This window comes from Barbus barbus, assembly GCF_936440315.1.
Source record: "Barbus barbus genome assembly, chromosome: 31".
Taxonomy (NCBI): domain Eukaryota; kingdom Metazoa; phylum Chordata; class Actinopteri; order Cypriniformes; family Cyprinidae; genus Barbus; species Barbus barbus.
In genome coordinates, this window is record NC_136759.1 from 27,677,592 (window position 1) to 27,697,388 (window position 19,797).

At 37.3% G+C, this 19,797-nt stretch overlaps 1 protein-coding gene across 3 annotated transcripts in view; it reads left to right on the forward strand.

The window, feature by feature from the left end:
* Positions 1-17,768, forward strand: part of stx1a (syntaxin 1A (brain)) — a 31,339-nt gene extending 13,571 nt beyond the window's left edge. Inside the window, exons 2-12 of one of the 3 annotated variants that reach the window (XM_079387728.1) lie at positions 2,083-2,157; positions 2,687-2,786; positions 6,403-6,477; positions 7,090-7,172; positions 7,266-7,374; positions 9,213-9,286; positions 10,413-10,550; positions 15,088-15,198; positions 15,970-16,035; positions 16,120-16,527; positions 17,316-17,768. In XM_079387728.1, coding sequence (XP_079243854.1) covers positions 2,083-2,157; positions 2,687-2,786; positions 6,403-6,477; positions 7,090-7,172; positions 7,266-7,374; positions 9,213-9,286; positions 10,413-10,550; positions 15,088-15,198; positions 15,970-15,978 — 774 coding nt within the window. In that variant the 3' untranslated portion in view covers positions 15,979-16,035; positions 16,120-16,527; positions 17,316-17,768. The remainder of the gene's footprint in view (positions 1-2,082; positions 2,158-2,686; positions 2,787-6,402; positions 6,478-7,089; positions 7,173-7,265; positions 7,375-9,212; positions 9,287-10,412; positions 10,551-15,087; positions 15,199-15,969; positions 16,036-16,119; positions 16,528-17,315) is intronic. The other 2 variants (XM_079387727.1, XM_079387726.1) reach the window with 2 other exon arrangements.
* Positions 17,769-19,797: the final 2,029 nt, after the last annotated feature.

Consider the following 19,797-nt stretch of genomic DNA (forward strand, 5'->3'; position numbering starts at 1 on the left):
AAAAATAATTTTAACCACTGATTATTTACATTATCATCTTTCAGCAATGAAATCAATACAACAATACAAACTTGTTTACACAGTGAACACAGCATCTTCTCGACAGGGTGTAAACACGCTAACTATCGGAAATGTTTGTGGGCAGGTCAGAGTGGTCATATTTTGCGGGCTGGTGGGATTATGCAAATATGGGACCTAGTGATGTATACCAGTAACAGGCAGAAGATTCAAAATTATGGCGACTCGTTAAGGTGGTTTAGAGTCGACTCTTTCTTTTGAGAGACAATATCTCTGCCATGACTGCTGCTGTGGTATATACTAACCTTTTTTATACCTTTTTTTATATCTGATAAACTGTAATTGAATTCAGCAGGACACACTTTACTGTTTAACGCAACAAAAGGCTAAGGAAATGCACAAAACGGACAAGGCACGTGCAGCACGAGACCAAACGCCACTTCAGCACATCTCAACACAGTAAACAATACAAGCATTTGTTTTACAAGTTTTACATACCATAAAACTTCTCTGAAAGTGACATTTTAGGGGATGGAGCATTGTACTTCATTAGGCTCTCGTTAGTTTCACTGTGAGATTAGAGCTGCTAGATCATGCCTCCACGTCAGAAATATTAGATCTAGCCCCGGACACCAGATCCTGTCAGAAAATATCAATTTTTTCTGCTAACAGAACAACAAGTCAGCAAAGTTGTCTAATAGCCAAAACCTGTTAAAAGCAAGTCTTGTCTGGTACCCAAAACTGCTTTACCAGTCTTCTATCAGCCACAAAGTTGACTGAGAAACGCAGTGAAGAGCAGAAGCCTGAGACAAAGTAATGATGATAAAAAAGGAGCTTATTGATTAACCTTATTTATGTTTCAATGCTTCGACTTTGTCTGACCAGCACAAATCCAACAAGTGTTATTATACCAAAAACAATGGCAATGGAAAATGACTGCTTTACAATATCATCCTGTGACATTAAAAAACTTTGAAAGGAAGACATTCTCTTATCTCTTACTCATGAAGACAAATAGCCCTTGAAGTCACACATAAGAAGACTAAATAAAAATGGAAAAAGAAAATAAAAAAAAATAATAATACAATTATTAAATGATAAATTAATGAATAATAAAATTAATATAAAAGAGAGAACGTAAAACACAACATATGGTTGCTCTCTTGAAGCAAAACACAGTTAGCATTTGAGGATCCTTAGATCCTTCAGAGCTGTTTCTTGCAGTGGTAATTTTATTTTAGGCAGTTTTACAAAGAATAGAGACTCACAAACAACCCAATTTGCATGCCAGCAATGATACTAATGACATTAAACTGAAGCTTCTGTTCAGTTATGAAATTAATTCAATTATGTGCTGACTGACTGATATTTATATTGTTGTTTTAGGAAGATACTCACAGAACTTAAGAAACACAAGTGTACAACTTGCTGTCTACATTCTTCTGGATAGGCTTGAAAATGACATTTTAAGGCAGGTGTTAGCATGGTATGGGTCCTACCTATCCAGTTGCTATCAGTTTCTTTGTGTTACTGACAATGTGTCCGACCAAACACAAGTTAAGTATGGAGTGCCACAGGGCTCAATATTAGGTCATCTACTTTTCTCCTTGTATACTTTTCCCTTATTTTGGTCCCATGAATGCCAGTTCAGTCTTGCATGTATTACACATGGCAGGACTGTTTGTTTTATAATTTTGTAAAACTTTTGCACACTTTACTGTATCATCTCTATCATGACTTTCTATCATGTTCTTCTACCCGACTCTATACATGGCCCTGGTACTCATGTGGTCACAATGTTTCATTGCCAGATCAAAAGACTATTTGCAAACTAAAATATCAGTGGACAATTTTTTTGTTGTCGACATTGATGAGTGATTCGGCCCTAATGATTGTATGGACACAAATAGCTAGAATGCACTTTTCTTGAAGTCAAGTTGGTTAAAAGCGCTTGCTAAATAAATACATTTAAAATTACAACTGTTCATGCAATTATTACAATGACAAGTTAATTTGTTTAATGATAATGAATCACCTAAAAACTATTGTATTTCTATTCATCAGGGAAAAGATCCAGAAGAGGTGGACGAGTTGGCTGTCAGCATTGAAAATGGTTTCATGGACGATTTCTTTGAGCAGGTTTGATATTAACATTGCTTTTTCACTAGGGAAATCTCCTCTGGGATTGCTGTTTCCTAATCAGCCACACACAGAAAGATGCTGCTGCATAATGCTCTATAATGACAGAAGATGAACACGTCATGTTAAAGACTGCCATAAAACAGATTCACAGAAGGACAGAGTCAGCACTAAACATTGCTGTTGCGCTCTATTTATCAAGTAACATTGATTTCTTATTTTAACCTGTTATATAAGATACATATGCAAACATACACAATACATACTGTATATAAATCAGCATTCGACATATGCACAGAAAATGACTGCTGATCAGATTTGTTTGAAATATGAAATCATATTGATATTAATTATTACATTTTTGTAAAACTCTCTATATTGTTCTGACTCTTAATTCATTTATTTGTGAATCAACTATCCGTGTGTGAATTTATGTGAAAATGTGAGTCAGATCTATCCGTACATAGATGTGTGAAAGAACATCAGATGCGTTAATGAACAACATTCTGATCTTCCTCTTCTCTCTCAGGTAGAGGAGATTCGAGGGTTCATTGACTCTCTGGCAGAGAAAGTAGAAGACGTGAAAATAAACCACAGCACCATCCTGGCCGCTCCAAACCCAGACGAGAGTAAGACCCTGCGACACATAAAGCCTTCATAAACTCACAAAAGCAAATGAAACAGATTATAGTCTGTTGATCAGCTTTACCATAATATAAATAATTTGTGTGTCAGTAAGAACTTAAGTGAACATTCAACTAGATTTCAGGCATAACAACAGGTCTTATCTATGTGTTTGAAAATGCACAGTGTTTAGTGTATTTTTAATGCCGAGAGTATATTACTGCATTGGTTGCATATTAATTTTTTATTTTATTGTCATTCACTGGCCTTTTTGATATTGTGATATATTTGCAAGGGAGCTGCTTTTAAATCAACATAAAAATCAAAACTGACAAAAATGTAAGATTCTTAATACACAATCCTGTTCTGACTGGCTGCGTTCACACAGCTACAGAATATGTTTGTCAGTCCTGGTTCAGATGTTCAATACACTTCTGTTTACACTTGCTTCACTTATTAAAAAAGTGTGACTACTTCATCCAAGAACCAAAGTGACTCCATAAACTCTCAGAAATTTACAAGCCATTTTACCATTTAGATTAATCCTAAGGTTAATGTTGTTACCTGGGTGATTATTGCTGACCCTGACCCAAAATTATATATGACTGTTGTCTGGTTACACTTCATCTTTTTCTTATTTCATTATTGTTCCTGTAGCTTGTGGGTTTCTCTGCGTTGGATAGAAGCCTTTGGCAAATGCAAGCAAAGTACAATATTTTTCAGTCGGCCTGTGATATATTTGTCTCTCATGTTTCTGTATAAAGCACAAACACACTCTGCTCCTGCTGATTGTAATGTCAGTCTTCACCGCTCTGGCCATGTTTGACATCATGCAATATAACATTAGAAGGTGAATGTTAGCCCCGGATCTGGTACAGATTTTTATAGCCACAACTGCACCAAAACATTGCCAGGACTCTGATGGAGTGAGTCACAAAAGAGAAGCAGATGTGGTCCAACTGTAAGACATCACACTGAGTTCTTGTCTGGTTGGGTTGTGTTAAAGCCTGATGATGCTCATGAGTCATGACTGACTAAAAGCCAGTGTTCTCCCACAATGACAGCAGGTCTCTGTTCTTTAATTTACGGATTGATAGATCTTGAGGGTAGTGGCGCGTGAGATGGCTAAACAGCTCCTGAGGAGAGGAAGAGCAGCACAGGACTTCAGCTTCTAGAAAATACTATGATGTGAGCTGGGAGTCCCATCTTTCAACACAAAGCCAGTGACGATCACAGCCCAGCAGATAGGCTATTTTAGGTGCAAAAAAATTTGGGGGGGAAATTTTTAGAAATCAAGATTAATAAACGCACAATATGAAATACAAAATATAAAATGTATCTATGCAAAATTCTTTCACTGAGTTGAATATCTCCGGACAGGAACTCTGGTTGTGAGATGACAGTCAGAATGATAACTGACAGATATGAACTCGATAACTTGTTGCGATGAACACAACAGATATATTTACCTCAGAGAAGAAAGTACTGTAACATTAAGTCCAAGAAAGATGAAGAAAGTTCAAAAACAGATCCAACAACAGAAGGTAATCCAAATAACAAGCCAAGCTATGAAATGGTGTGCACAATACACAAACAATACACTGAGCACTAAAACAAAGAGGAACTAAAATAGTCATGGTGATGAACAAATTACAGACAGGTGTGATCATTAATAAATGTCCATGGCAAACGTGGCAGGTGTTACATCCCAGGACTTGTATAAGAGTGTCCCTTTTTGTGTATGTGCTCTGTTTGTTTTGCTCTCTCTCTCTCTCTCTCTCTCTCTCTCTCTCTTTCTCTCTCCATGTCCATCTAAGTAATATAATAGAGTAATATGGTTTATTATAATGTAGATGTGCTGGAAACATCAGATCAGGGCAGATTGAGTGTTTTCTCTTCTATGGTGACAGGCAGACAAACACACAGCAGTTCTTGTGTTCTCCTGTAACAGATAGGGTAGTTTCTCCGGTTTGAAAGAGGTTTAAATGTGGGATGGATCTGCTGTATTTGATCAGAGAACACTGTCCGTATATATCTGTGTATTTGGAGCATTCTGTGAGGAAGTGCAGTTCTGTTTCCGTCTGATTCAGATCACAGTGTGAACACAATCTCTGCTCGGGGGTCTCTATCATCAGCTTGTGTCCGCTGAGTCTGTATCTGGTCAATGTGCTTCTCAGCTTCTTATCTGACTCTGTGTACAGATACTCTGCCATACTGTACTCTCTCGTTAGGGCCGGATAGCACTGCATTTCACTCTGTTGTTGTGTTTGGGTTTGCCAATGAGTGATGTAACTCTGTTTGATTTGTGCAGTAATCTGATGGATTCTGATGTTGTGATTCAGAGCATCAGTAGATGTTAGTGAAGCATCAGGACTGAAGCTCTGGATCAGCTGAAGGAAGGGCTTGCTTTCTTTGCCAAAGTATTGAAAGCTTTTTAATCCTCTTGTGGGAGGTTTCATTTAGCCCAAACATGTGAGTTTTGTTTTTTTCTTTGAGGGAAGCTGTAGGGAGGTGGTTGCCATTTATTTTGTCTATACTTTTTCTCCTGTTTAAGGATAGTAAGGGAGGTAGGGTAGTATTTTGTACTTTTCTTCTTTTATTTGTTAGATTAGGTCAATTGCTTTTGAGAGTTAGTATGTTATGTTGGCCTTGACCAACCTCAAACAAAGGAAACAAACTAAAACCGAATTGAAACTTGATTCTATTGGATTGTATTTTGTCACATTTTTATTAATCTTGATTTCTCACAATTTTCCTGGTCATAGTGAACTGCTGCACAAATCTGATGATATTGCAGTCGCGCACAGAAACCAGCGGCCAAGGTTTTGTTAAATAATACATTCAATTTTGGTTTGTTTTTCACCAAATCTTATCTATATCCCCTTTTTTTTAAAGCTTTATGCTGATCGTTATCCACTGCCATTATACAGATGAGCACAAGTAGGATATTTTAGAAAAACTCTTCTTTTTGTGGTCCAAAACAGAAAGAAGGACACACAGCTTTAAAACAACACCAGGGTGAATAAATTATGACTTCATTTACATTTTTGGGTAACCTATCACGGTAATGCTTTACTTAAAGCTTTTATGCATTATAAAGCGTTATTAAAGGCTATAATGCATTAGAATTATTCATAATGGGCATAATAGATTATATCTTGTAATGAATTATCACATTTAAAATAGTGTAACAATGAATTGATAAGTGTTATAGTGTATTAACTGTGGTTAAAATTATTCATGAGACTGTACAATGTAAGGTGCATTACAAGGCATAATTAATGTATTATAACTACTTTTATAATGCATTATGCATAAAGGCTTTACGTAAAATATTTCCCCTACCAATTTCAGAGGAACTGACCATAAATCAATATACAGACAGTGAAAACACTAACTCTCTGTTATGACAAATAAGTTTATTCAAAGACTGCAGAAAATTACTAAAAGTGCATTGCATTAAATGAAGGACGTCTTATTCCTAGAAGGGGATAGCTGGAAAATAACGTGTATGTCTGAGCGTGCTGAATACATTACATACAGGAATATTTCAGTAGCTGGAGATCAGAAATGATGTTCATCTAAACATGTTCTGTGTCTTTCTCTTCAATTTTATAACAGAAACAAAAGTGGATTTGGAGGAGTTGATGACAGAAATCAAGAAGTTGACTAATAAAGTGCGCTCCAAGTTAAAAAGTGAGTCCAACCAGTTACATGTTGAAGCATTGGAGAATCCACTGGCTCTCAGTCACACTTCAATCAGTGTCCTACAGACCTGCTTACTTCAGTTTAGACTTAAACTGACAGAGTGTGTCTGGATCCCAATTCTATTCCTGAGTTTCTACCGCAGATTTTCTGATATTCTATCATTGTGCTATTGCAAAGACTGTAGTGAGATAGGAGCTTTATAAGTAGTTAGCAGAATGTGTATGCAATGTAATCATGAATCTAGTGACAATAAAATCGTCTGATATGAGCACTCAGGCTTCAGCTGGTTCAAAATGCAGCAGCTAATTTAATAACCGTCCTCCCAGTAGTGCATTACAATAATCTAGTCTTGAGGTCATGAATGCATGAATAAGCTTTTGGTGTTAGAAATAGAGATCAGTCCATATCATTTGGATTTACTCTCATTCACTAATGTTTCATAAGATGATGAAAGGATTGTGTCTTGTAAATGCTGAACTCACCGTAACATCATGACACTGATTCCAGAGGGATTTGGAATAACTTTGGTTTTTATTTGTTCATCATTGCCCTCTTTAGCATTAATAAGTGATTAACCACAGGGATTACTTTTTATTTTAGATATCCAGCAGACCATAGAACAGGAAGAGACACTAAACCATTCCAAAAATCCATCAGCTGATCTGAGGATACGGAAGACACATGTGAGAGACGACTCTATTACAACCTGTTACTCACTGATGACTGGTGGATATGTTGTTGTGTGTACATTAATGTAAGAGGTTTCTGTTTTTCAGCACTCCACCCTGTCACGTAAATTTGTGGAGGTGATGACGGAATATAATGCAACGCAATCAGATTACAGGGAGCGCTGTAAAAGACGGATACAGAGACAGCTGGAGATCAGTGAGTAAACACACACACTGGTAACACTTTAGTTTAGGGACCAGTTCTCACTATTAACTAGCTGCTTATTAGTATGCATCTGTGACCCTGGCCCACAAAACCAGTCATAAGGGTACATTTAAAAAAAAAATTGAGATTTATACATTGTCTAAAAGATCTAAAAGCTGATTAAATAATCTTTCCATTGATGTATGGTTTGTTATGATCGGACAATATTTGTCTGAGATACAACTATTAGAAAATCTGGAATCTGAGGGAGCAAAAAAATCTAAATATTGAGAAAATCTCCTTTAAAGTTGTTCAAATGAAGTTCTTAGCAATGCATATTACTAATCAAAAATGAAGTTTTGATATATTTACAGTAGGAAATTTACAAAATATCTGCATGGAACATGATCATAAAAGAAAAATGTATAATTTTGACCCATACAATGTATTTTTGGCTACTGCTACAAATATACCCCAGCGACTTAAGACTGGCTTTATGCTCCAGGCAGAGTCACACTATCATATTGGCTGTTTATTAGTACTTATAAAGCACATATTAATGTCTTATTCTGCATGACCATCTTTTAGATCTCTTAATCCACCCCATACCTAAACTGAACAACTACCTTACTAACTATTAATAAGCAGCTAGTTAGGAGTTTATTGAGGCTTAAGTCATAGTTATTAGTTAGTTAATGAGTGAGAATCAGTCCCCAAACTAAAGTGTGACTGATATATGCTTTACCAACATCTGCATTAAGTTTGAGGATGATTTTCACAGGGAAGAACAGATGACCCCCATCCATCTGCCAGGCATTTGTGTGTCATAGGCTTGAAGCTGGAACCATAATAATCATCCTGCCAGCTTGGATGAAAGACTGCTAGTGTTTGCAATCTGTTACTGACTACCAGGAAAATGTAGTAAAGCTGCCCTGCCGGGTCACGCCACACTGCGTCCGCAGGATAGCTCTGGATTCAGTGTGTAATCAAGTCTGAGTCACGATACATACAGATCACAGATGTGTGATCACTCCACACAGTTCATTATTAACTTAATGAGCCACTAATTACAGACTGTCAGGGGGGACAATGGTGCATGTCACCTCATTGTTTCAGGCTAGTGATGCTCTATTCTCATTTCCGAAAGTGCAGTACATTTTTTTTGTGTAATTAGACTTTTAGAGAAACATTTCCTCCATAATGGATTTCCTCATCATTTTTACAATTTCGTACAATTGCAACCCTTTAGAATTTCGGTGAAAAAAGAAGGTAGACTATTACCAGCAGTATTGTTAACAGGTTTTGATTTGGGCTCAGTCAGACTGTCCTTTCATCAGTTGTTGCATATTTCTGTTGTTTGCTGAAAAACATGGTAACACTTTAGATTATGGAGCACATATTCACTAACTTTTCCCTCAATAAATTCCTAATGTGTTGCTTATTGGTTGTAGTTATTAAGTTTAGGGATGGGGTCTTGCAGAATAAGGCATTAATATGTGTTTTATTAAGTACTAATAAAGAGAGTAAAATGTAAAAAGAACTAGTACTATGTATAATAAGCAACTAGTTAATAGCGAATAGTGTTCCCTATAATCTTACTCGTCAACCCCCGTGAATCATATGTGACACTCAGTAAAGAACAACGAAGGGGAACTCCATCATGCATATTCATGCTGTGTCTTTACTATCTATTTAAAGGAGTTACTAAACCTCTCAGATTTAACAAGTCAACTGACATTGACATGTATGCATAGATCAAATATGCAATGTATATGTGTGTCATTTTACTACCTTGTGCTATAACACTAGCAAGCTATTACAATGTTGTTGTTGTGTTTCCCTCTTTGTAGCGGGAAGAAATACAACAAATGAGGAGTTGGAGACCATGTTAGAAAGTAACAACCCCTCGATCTTCACTTCAGGGGTGAGTGGATGTATACAGCATCATATATTAGTACAGTACAAATCTGCATTCTATAAAGAAATACAACTAATGAAACTCAAACATTAAGCAAAGTTATAGTTTTTGAGTGTAATGTACGTTTGGAATAGAATTGTATTTGTACTGTTTACACTCCACTATTTAAAAATACTATCTGAACCACTATGCCGTATGCAACAAACAGTGTAAACTATTATGTTCCAATTGTTACATGCAATATAGTGATTTAGCATTTTTACTGCATGTTGAATCAAATGCACCCTGTGATATCATTCTGACATTTTGAATTTTCCGAAAAACTTTTTTTTTTGTCCTAGTTTTTCTGATTTTGTCCTTTCGGTTTTCCCATGTCAGCCATTTCAGGACACAGCCCTTTTTGAATTTTGTTGTAAAAGTTGTATTTTATGAACACAGTAGCTTGTTGTTATGAAACTTGATGTACGTCATCAGCACCATGCCCTGAAGGAGCCTGAGAAGATTAGGGCCGGCACATGAATATAACAAAATTTACAAATATACTTATAGGCTTTGTGAATTTCATCTGATAGCCATGAATCTTCCACTTCTTTTTATTCCTTGGGTCATACAAAATCTAAAATATACCTTTTGAGACAGTCTGCCTTTCTTTCTGTCCACCATATCCAGTCCAAAACGTATTATATTAAACTCCTCCTAGACTGTTTGTCCAATCCTTACCAGATTTCACTGAGATCATCATCAGACCATGCTGGTTAAAACAAGTTTTACTGGAAAGAAACTTTGAGAAATGATGACTAGGAGATGGCAATGGCAATGGCAATTTTATTTATATAACACTATTTACTACAACCAGAGTTGACCAATGTGCTTTACAATAGAATAACTAAAAACAACAACACAATGAAAAATAAAAGCAGTAAAACCAAAAGGAAGGAGAAAAAAATACATCATAACATGCAACAAAAACATAGGACAAGGATAAAGAGTGCTTCAACCAGAATTAAAAGCCTTATCGAAAAGATGGATTTTTTGTGATGTGGCGCTAACACATGTTTTTTGAGCTTTAAAGAACTGTATGTTGGAAAACTCCCTTATTCTCACTTTCTAATATCTATAATCTTTGCTCCAGATCATCATGGAGTGCATCATCAGTGAACAGGCCATGAATGAGATTGAGACGCGACACAATGAAATCATCAAACTGGAGAACAGCATTCGTGAGCTGCATGATATGTTCATGGATATGGCCATGCTGGTGGAGAGCCAGGTGAGAGCAGAGATGGCTTCACTGTTAGAGAGCAAGTGATTAAACATGGCAGCTATCTTGTTTACAGAGATGAACTGACAGCGTAGAAGCTATTTCATGAGATTTGAATTCTGTTGTACCAGATCGCTGTAATACGACCTCATAATACAGCACAGTGATTGGATTGGAAGACTTAATTCTCATGAGTAATACTGAGAAAAGCTCAGAAAACTGATAATGTAGACGTGTACTCTCCAGCCATGGCAGCCAATCACCACTCCGAATTAACACATACACATCACTTTTCATGAATTGGGTTCAACTTTGCTTTTTGAACCAGAAGAATGGAATTGCTCCAAAAAATGTAAAACATAACCACTTTTCCCTTAATAATAGACATAATGAGTGCTTAGAGTGCTTAGTACCTTAGACTGACGGCTGAAGGTCTGGAATGTATGGTAGCTTTCATTGGCCAAGGCCCACCCATGTTTTTAAACTCTCGGATGTATTTTAAAGTTTCTATGCCGTGAACTTGAAATATTTCACATACTTTTGAAAATCCAGTGTTTAGTTGGCCCTGATAAGCGTTCGTCATCACATCTGTAAACACGACGGCTTTCTTCTTTCGTGAGGGGGTTTGGCGCCGAAAATAAACCCGACACTCGAGACCGAAAATAAACCCGACACTCGAGTCTCCCGGAAATCTGGTTTAATTCAACCAGTCAGATGACGACTTCGACATTCCTGAGGTGTTTCCAGAAAAGTGTGCCATATGTATCAGACGTTTAGCCAACGGTCCGTGGGCATGACGTCTGAGGCTGAGACTAGTTTCACTGTTGTGCAATCTGTTCATATATGTTAACATCTCAAAAAAATGTGTTTTCGGGTTTCATGACACTTAAAGACCCAAGGGGAATAAACTTAATGATCAGGAGGAATTGTTCCTGTTTTGTTTTCTAGGAAACATGTAAATATCTTTTGTAGCTTCTGAAGGACAGTACTAAATAAATAAAAAAATAAGATCTTTAAATAAAATTAGAACAGTTTATACCAGTCATCAAAGGGAAATGAACTAAACTAGACACACGTGAATATGATGGGTAACCAAGGAAACAATCCAGGACATAATCAGGAACCAAAGAAACAAGAACCCAGGAACAATGGAACAAAATCAACTTCAAAACCCATGACCACTCCATTTGATCCCATTGCTTCTTGTTTTTCAAAGACCTGTTTAATACTCTAGGATCGGGGTTCTCAACTCTGGCCTTCGACGTCTACGTTCATACAGAGTTCAGCTCCAACTCAAACACACATGAACAAGCTAATCAAGGTCTTCAGGATCATTAGAAAGTTACAGGCATGTGAGTTTTCATCAAGGTTGGAGTAAAACTCTGCAGGAAAGTATGCCTCGTCGGCCAGAGTTGAGAACCCCTGCTCTAGGACCTATTGCTCAGTCTGTTATCAAATGTGCATTATTAAGCAGTAATATTCTGCCCTGTCTTGAACAATCAGTGGCTCAGAAAAAAAATAAAAAAATAAAAATCTCTCCAAAAACTGAAATCAATCCCGTCCTACATTTTTTTTTTCTAATTCAAGAAACTCACTTATCTATTCATACTAGAAAAGGAAAGACAATTGCAATTTCCATTTCCAATTTCGAGTCTTGCCGATTTAAACATTCAAGTGAATTGAGCTCACTTTTATGTCTTATTGTACGCTGAGGCTGAGTTAGAATCCATGTGTGAAGACAGGCAATGAGTCAAATCCAGAGTAGCAGTCCAATCCGTCATCATACACGGGTAATCCAAAACACACAAGTGTGAGTAGGCAGGAAAAAGGTCAAACACAAATATCAGTCCAATCAGGTAACCAAAACAAGAGGGATAACCCAGGCAATCGAGAAACCGGTAAACAGGCAGAATCATACACTAGACAGTCAGGCAGATAAACAGGGAAACCGCTCGGTAAGGCAGTGGAACTGGCAATACTTCGCAGTGAGCTCAAGAACACACTCATTTCCTGTTTGGTTGCTTTGTAGCCAGAGACTAAGCAAAAAGAGGGAGCGGAACACAGTCAGTACTCAGGTGAGGGCTCCCTCTGCTGGATTGGCATTACACTTATCATGATTGAACAGACAAATACACAGAAAATTCTATCAAAATTATCATCTTGGCACATGTCCTCATAAGTGTAGTTAGTTATGTCTTAAAGTAATGCTCCACTTTTTTTGAAAATAGGTTCATTTTACAACTCCTCTAGAGTTAAACAGTTGATCTCCGGGTCTGGCGGTAGCGCTTTTAGCTTAGCTTTAGATCATTAAATCGGATTAGACCATTAGCATCTCGCTCAAAAATGACCAAAGAGTTTGGAAAATGTTCCTTTTTAAAACTTGACTTTTCTGTAGTTACACCGTGCACACGGTTGCGGTCCGGTAGTGCGCTCCAGGAGCGGTGCGTCTGCAGCAGTTATGCAGCAATCGTTTCCACACTGAGTCTATTTTTGCTGTGCTGCACACGCTGAATTAAAGTGACAGCGCATTGTTCGTGGTAAAAATGAACGTGGATTGACATGGAAATGTAGTAATTACACCATAGATTCATATAATTAAAGTCTACTGTTTCACAGTCAACACATGGCCTTTTGGCTAGATTTAAAACAAGGAAAAGCGCACTTTTAGATAAGGCAATATGGCACTCGTGGAGGTAGGAAAACAAAGTTATATTTATTGAGTTTAAATGTGAATGTCTATGAAAGATTGTATTACTGTACTTTTATAAAAGAGAATCACAATGCTGAAAAAGCATTTTCAGTAACAACGTTTGGATTTGAAATCAAAATAATGAATAAATGGTGTTTGTGGTAAACAGCCACGGATCAGGAGCAGACTGCAAATGCATCCTGTGCGAAAGCAAAATGAGTCCGTGCTGCTGCTTCACCGCATACACATACTGTATACGCACTGCAGACGGAGTATGAACCTGGCGCAACAAATCTATTTCAACATCTGAGGCAACGCCACAAAGAGCTGTACGACCAAGACATGGCAAAAAAAAATAAAAATCCCTGGACACAGGAATTTTTTTTTCTTGTCATATGTCTGTTCTAGAGACATTTTGTAACACCTTTTACTTGGTGATTATTTTGCCTTATGTCTGTTCTAGAGACGTTACAGATTTTTGATAAAGCTCTAATTGGAAATACATTTCAAATTCACACTGAATGCATTTATGACTGTAAAGCATGTCTCTGTGTGTCAATATCATTATTAAAATTGAAAAGAGTTAGAGGGTCAAATAAAAATGGAAGAAATGTGTTTTTAGCCGTTGCCATGTTGAACTTCCAGTGACCAGTATGAGAGAGTGAGAGGGATAACACCAAATTTAATTGGGCCCAATTTGGACATTTTCCCTTAGGGGTGTACTCACTTTTGTGGCCAGCGGTTTAGACATTAATGGCTGTGTGTTGAGTTATTTTGAGGGGACAGCAAATTTACACTGTTTTACAAGCTGTACACTCACTACTTTACATTGTAGCAAAGTGTCATTTATTCAGTGTTGTCACATGAAACGATATAATAAAATATTTACAAAAATGTGAGGGGTGTACTCACTTCTGTGAGATACTGTATGTAAGTCTGAAGTAGTGAATTTGGGTAAAGGAGTGCAGAGCCAGTGGTGATTTTGTAGGCAAACATCAACGCCTTGAATTTTATGCGAGCAGCTATTGGTAGCCAGTGCAAATTGATAAACAGAGGTGTAACATGCGTTCTTTTCAGCTCATTAAAAATTAATCTTGCAGCCACATACTGTATTAATTGTAAAGGTTTGATAGAACCGATTCCATCCCCCTCTCTCTACCACTTCACTTCCAGTCTGTCTATACTGTCCTATTGCAATAAATGCAAAACTGCCAAAAATAAAAGAGGATTGGCAAAACATTGGATTGGGTTTCCTGAGATGGTACGTATACACTACAAATGTTCGATTGGCCATCATTGGAGATGTAATTTTGTTAATTACAGCATCTACCAGCAGGGGTTAAAACTTTGACCTCCTGTACACCTTCTGTCACAGAATACCACGAGAAGGCAAAATTAGATCCAAGTACAGTTTAATGAAATACAAATAATAATCCAGAACAAAGCAGCAAGCAAAAATGTGGCCAAAATGTAATCCAACAACACAGGGTAACAGAAAACTCAACGTAACGGATTCAATACTGCAGCAACAAAAGAGTGAGCATGGTATAAATAGTGATGGGATAATGAGCAAATGACCTACAGGTGATGATAATCAGAACAGAAAATACTAGGCAAAGGACTATGGGAAATAAAGTTCATAGCATGTAACAGTGAGAGGGGAGAGCGCCATCAAGTGGCCATTCCAGGGCACAACAACCAGACAACTGTGACACCTTGAGCCCTATTATGAACACATCTTCTGAAAAGGCTAAATATACTTACCACAGTGTACCGATACTACCCAACATATTCTCAATGAAAACGTTCATTCAGTAAATAGTATTTGGTGAGCTGTACTTTCCTGTTTTCTTTCAGGGAGAGTTAATAAACAATATAGAGAAGAATGTCTGCAGTGCTCAGGAATATGTGGAAAAGGCCATAGAGGAAACCAAAGCAGCTGTCAAAGTCCGGAAGACTAGCAGGACGGTGAGATAGACAACGAATCCAGTATACTCTGAAATCACCTTTCTCTTTTTCTTTCCTCTTTCTCTGGTGCCGTCCGTCTCCTGCTCTGGTCAGGGAGATATGATAGACCGTATAGAGTATAATGTGGATCATACAGTGGATTACATTAAGGATGCCTTGTTAAACACCAAGACGGCTGTAAAGTACCAGAGTAAAGCGCGAAGGGTGAGTGAAGGATAAGTCAGTGCCTGCTGTCTGTCCTGCATGAGCTCCTTTCTCCCCTTTTTCCATTCCCACTCCTTGTTATGGGAAGCTTTGTCTGTGTGCTGTCAACATTAATCTAATGCTGATGGGTTGTATTCTCAATCGCTGACGTGTTGAATTCACTGACAGATAAAAACTAGCCACCAGTAGTTCACCCAAAAATGAAAATGAGCTGAAAATGTGCTTGCTCTCAGTTCATCTGAGATCAGGATGAGTTTGTTTCTTCATCAGGTTTGTAGAAATGTGTCTCTGCATCAGTGTCTCAGCAATGGATGCTCTGCAGTGAATGGGTGCCGTCAGAATGAGAGTCCAAACAGCTGATAAAAACATCTCAATAATCCACACCACTCCAGTCCATCAGTTAACATCTGGAGAAGACAAAAGCTGAGACACATCCAGCATTAAGATGTTTTTAACTTCAAACCTCTGCTTTCGGCTAAAATAGGAGTAATTTTATTCATAATATGGCTTTCTCCATGGAAAAGAGCAGTGCAGCTGAGCTCCATTCTCACTTGTGTTTTACTGTAGGGTTTGTAACAGGAGGAAATGATGACCAGATTTTCATTTCTGGGTGAGCTAAACCTAGTTGTTGAGGTTTGTAATACTTTTAGCACTGAGATGTCATGAACTGATGGCCTGAAGTGAAAATCCCTCATTTTCTGTCCATATCGTCCACAGAAGTTGATCCTGATAGGCGGCTGTGTGTCCATCTGTCTTCTCATCCTCATCATCTCTCTAGCCATTGGATTGAGCTAAACAAGACACTGCTGTCTGTGTGCTGCTTGTGACACAGGAACTCAGGACCATCTATTTGTGATATAGCTGATAGATTCAGTAGATTTTGTTAAAAACAAAGTCACAGACGTGTTGGGAAATGACATACAGACTGAGTGTGTTACATGTACTGAAAGATAACTGCCATGTACAGTGTTTAGAAAAAGTATTCACTTTCTGGAAAGTTGTGTTATTGTTTTACAATAACTTGATGACTTTTTTTTTACTTGATCAAGAAAATTGAGCACATTATTCCGTTTACAGGAGCAGACATGAATTTCAGCATAACACTTCATTTTTAATGGTCAAAAAGTGAGATGTAAGTAGCTAAACATTTCATATTTGACAACCTGGAGTTATGAAATATTAAATAGCCGACAGTAAATCCAGGAATGCAAGCAACTGAACAGAAGCTGTTATCAGCATTTTAAATTTAAGATTAGGAGTAAATGTGTGCATATTGTGAATGAATTTAACAAACTTGGTTACACTTTCCTGTAGCCTTTAAGCAAATACACTTATCATCCTCAGACCTATAGTAAAATGTGTGGCTTTGACATGTGTTTATAGGTTGTGGTTTGGACAGTCATTTAGCCTATTGAAATAAAAATAACTGCAAATAGTTCAAATGCTTTCTAATTCTGCAACTTTTTTATCCTTCTTAATTCATTAAATTTTCTCTTTTGACAAGAAAGCCTTGATATGTCCATGGCTGGTTTGTGCTCATTTTAAAGGCATAGTTCACCTAAAAATGAAAATGTTATGTTCTATAGCCTATTCAAATGTTGTCATTCCAGGCCCAAATGCTTTTTTCATTAAATTAGTTTTTTTCCCCACTGACACAGAGGACAATGAAAAAGGCTGACATGGTTTAAAGCTACTGTTGTCCCATTTTTGCCTTCTCAACGTCTTAAAATGCACATATGTACATCAGGGAATCTAAACTTTTCCCAGGGCATATGCCTGCCAAACCCCTCATGAACACTTAGCTTTTAGACCTCTAAAACTTGTTCAGCCACGAATGCCATCTGAGCTTTTTTGCAGTGTTAACGGTCCTCATGGTGTAAGTTTTGCCTCAATGCCTAACCTTCCAGACAGAGGTGAATCTACACTGCGATCAGTGGCTAGACTTTGATTACATGCATATGATTGTCATTTAGCTATATATATGTCACTAATATAAAATACATTTCTTGCACCAGTGATATTTTAGGTGCTCCATACTACTGAGTGTGAATACTTTTTATTTCTTCACCTCCATGTGTGTCACATGTCTGCTCAGCTCATTGTGGCATGATAACCGTGTTATGCATTTGCTACGCTCCTTACCTTCAACATAACATCATCATGGAGAGCAGCATTGAGCTGATAGTCGTTTACTCTTAGAACATAAACTCTGACATTAGACATCACTGGACCAAACAGATTACAGCAGTATATGTTTTGTAAATTCATCTGTATTATGATATGTCATACTAATGCAGCATCCTCAAATGCTCTCCATGAACCTTTAGATATGCAATGATATTTATGCCTGGGTCATAATAGTAACTCTTCACTTCTACTTTTCATGCTGCCTGGAACGTTTTCTTCATCTTTAATTTTTTTTTTTAAACCTGTCCAAATACAGAAGAAAATCATTGTTATTATCTGCTGTGTGCTGCTTGGAATCGTTGTTGCTTCTGTCATTGGTGGTGTGTTGTCCTGAATGAGTTTCAGGTCATGTGCTGTTCTGTGAAAGTTTTTGCGGTGTGTTAAGGCTGGAATATACTACACGACTTACACTCTGTATCATACACGTACCGATTTTATAAAGGTAAAAACTGAGTATCATACATTAAACGACTGATGATCACACACTACCTTTCAAGTCGTTCCGAACACAGTAAAATCACGCAGAGACGTGCGCTTCATTGCTATGCCATGCATGACAAACGAAAACAATGCATGTTCTGAAAACTGCTCAAGTGATTTTCTGTGAAATCTGTCAACTCCAACTGTCCAACATCTGGCTATGACTTTCATCAGGTAGTGTTGACTCGTCAAACCTGAGCAAAAGTCACGTAGTGTTTTCTAGCCTTTATTATCTGGCTATTGTATAATTTTTTTTTTTTTAAGATTCTGAACAAAATGTATCGTCTGTCATTGTGTCACTGTGAGGCTCTTTGAAGCAAACACTTCTTCTTTCTTAAACAAAAAGCAGTGTTTACCCAGCTAGCAAGAAAGCAGGTGAAAACCACTGAATCAATGTTAAAATATTTGATTTGTCAATGTTAATGGCATTAAATTAATCACATTTGCACCCGCAATTAATGTTGAAAAAATGTTGAAATTTCAACGTACCACCATTATTGTGATCAGTGTTTCATCTAGTTGGGCTCTTGACTCTTGCTTTTCATTAAGTTAAAGGGATAGTTCACCCAAAAATGAAAATGTGATGTTTATCTGCTTACCCCCGGGGCATCCAAGATGTAGGTGACTGTGTTTCTTCAGTAGAACACAAACAAAGATTTTTAACTCAAACCGTTGCAATCTGTCAGTCATATAATGGCAGTCAATGGGACTCACGGCTTTGAGAGAAAAAAAAACATACACAGACAAAACCAAATTAAACCCTGTGGCTCCTGACGATACCTTGAGGTCTAAAGACACGAAACGATCTGTCTGTGCAAGAAACTGAACAGTATTTATATTGTTTTTTACCTCTGATCCGCCACACGGTCCAACTGTCCTGAGCACGTTCACAACAGCCGGCGCGTGACGCATCTTCTTCTTGCTTTACGGTGTATATATACATCAAATTTATTTTTTTAGGGTGAACTATCCCTTTAATAAAGAAAGAGATGTTTTAAATTTACGTTGGAACAGACTACTTTTTGTGATGGGTGTCAAACCGTAATAAAGTTGAGTAATAATATTAAAAAGTGTTGAAGTTGAGTGTTTAGTCTTTCATTACTGATGTATATGTTCTGTTTCACAAATGCAAAGATACTGTGGCAAAATATACATCAACTCTCATCATACGAACCTCAGCAATGATGACAATCATCAAACTAATTCAGATAAACAGATCAACTGCAATGCATGCTGGGAGTCATGAATGAGTTCTGTACTGTTGATACCCAGCATGCATTTCAGCATTAAATGATCTTGAGTTGATTGTCACCATTGTTGAGTTTCATACGCTGATTCTTGATGTCTAATTGATTCAGCAGTTTATTTTTTTAGTATTTTCTGTGAATTCATAGGAGTATGATAGCTGTGCCACTGCTTTAATCTCACACTGTAGAATCACACATAAAAACACACTTGTGAGCAATTCTTTAAATAACCTGACAATGATTTCAGACACCATCACCTGATCTTAATAGATCTTAGCTTCCATTGTTTCAACAAATGTATTTTAGCACATTGTTACGGGTGACAGTAAAAACATAACATTAAAGTACAAAGAGTGAAGAGCCCAACTAAAGCAAACACTGATCACAATAATGGTGCTTTGTTGAAATTTCAACATTAATTCAATGCCATTAACATTGACAAATAAACTATTTTTAACATTGATTCAGTGGTTGATTGCTA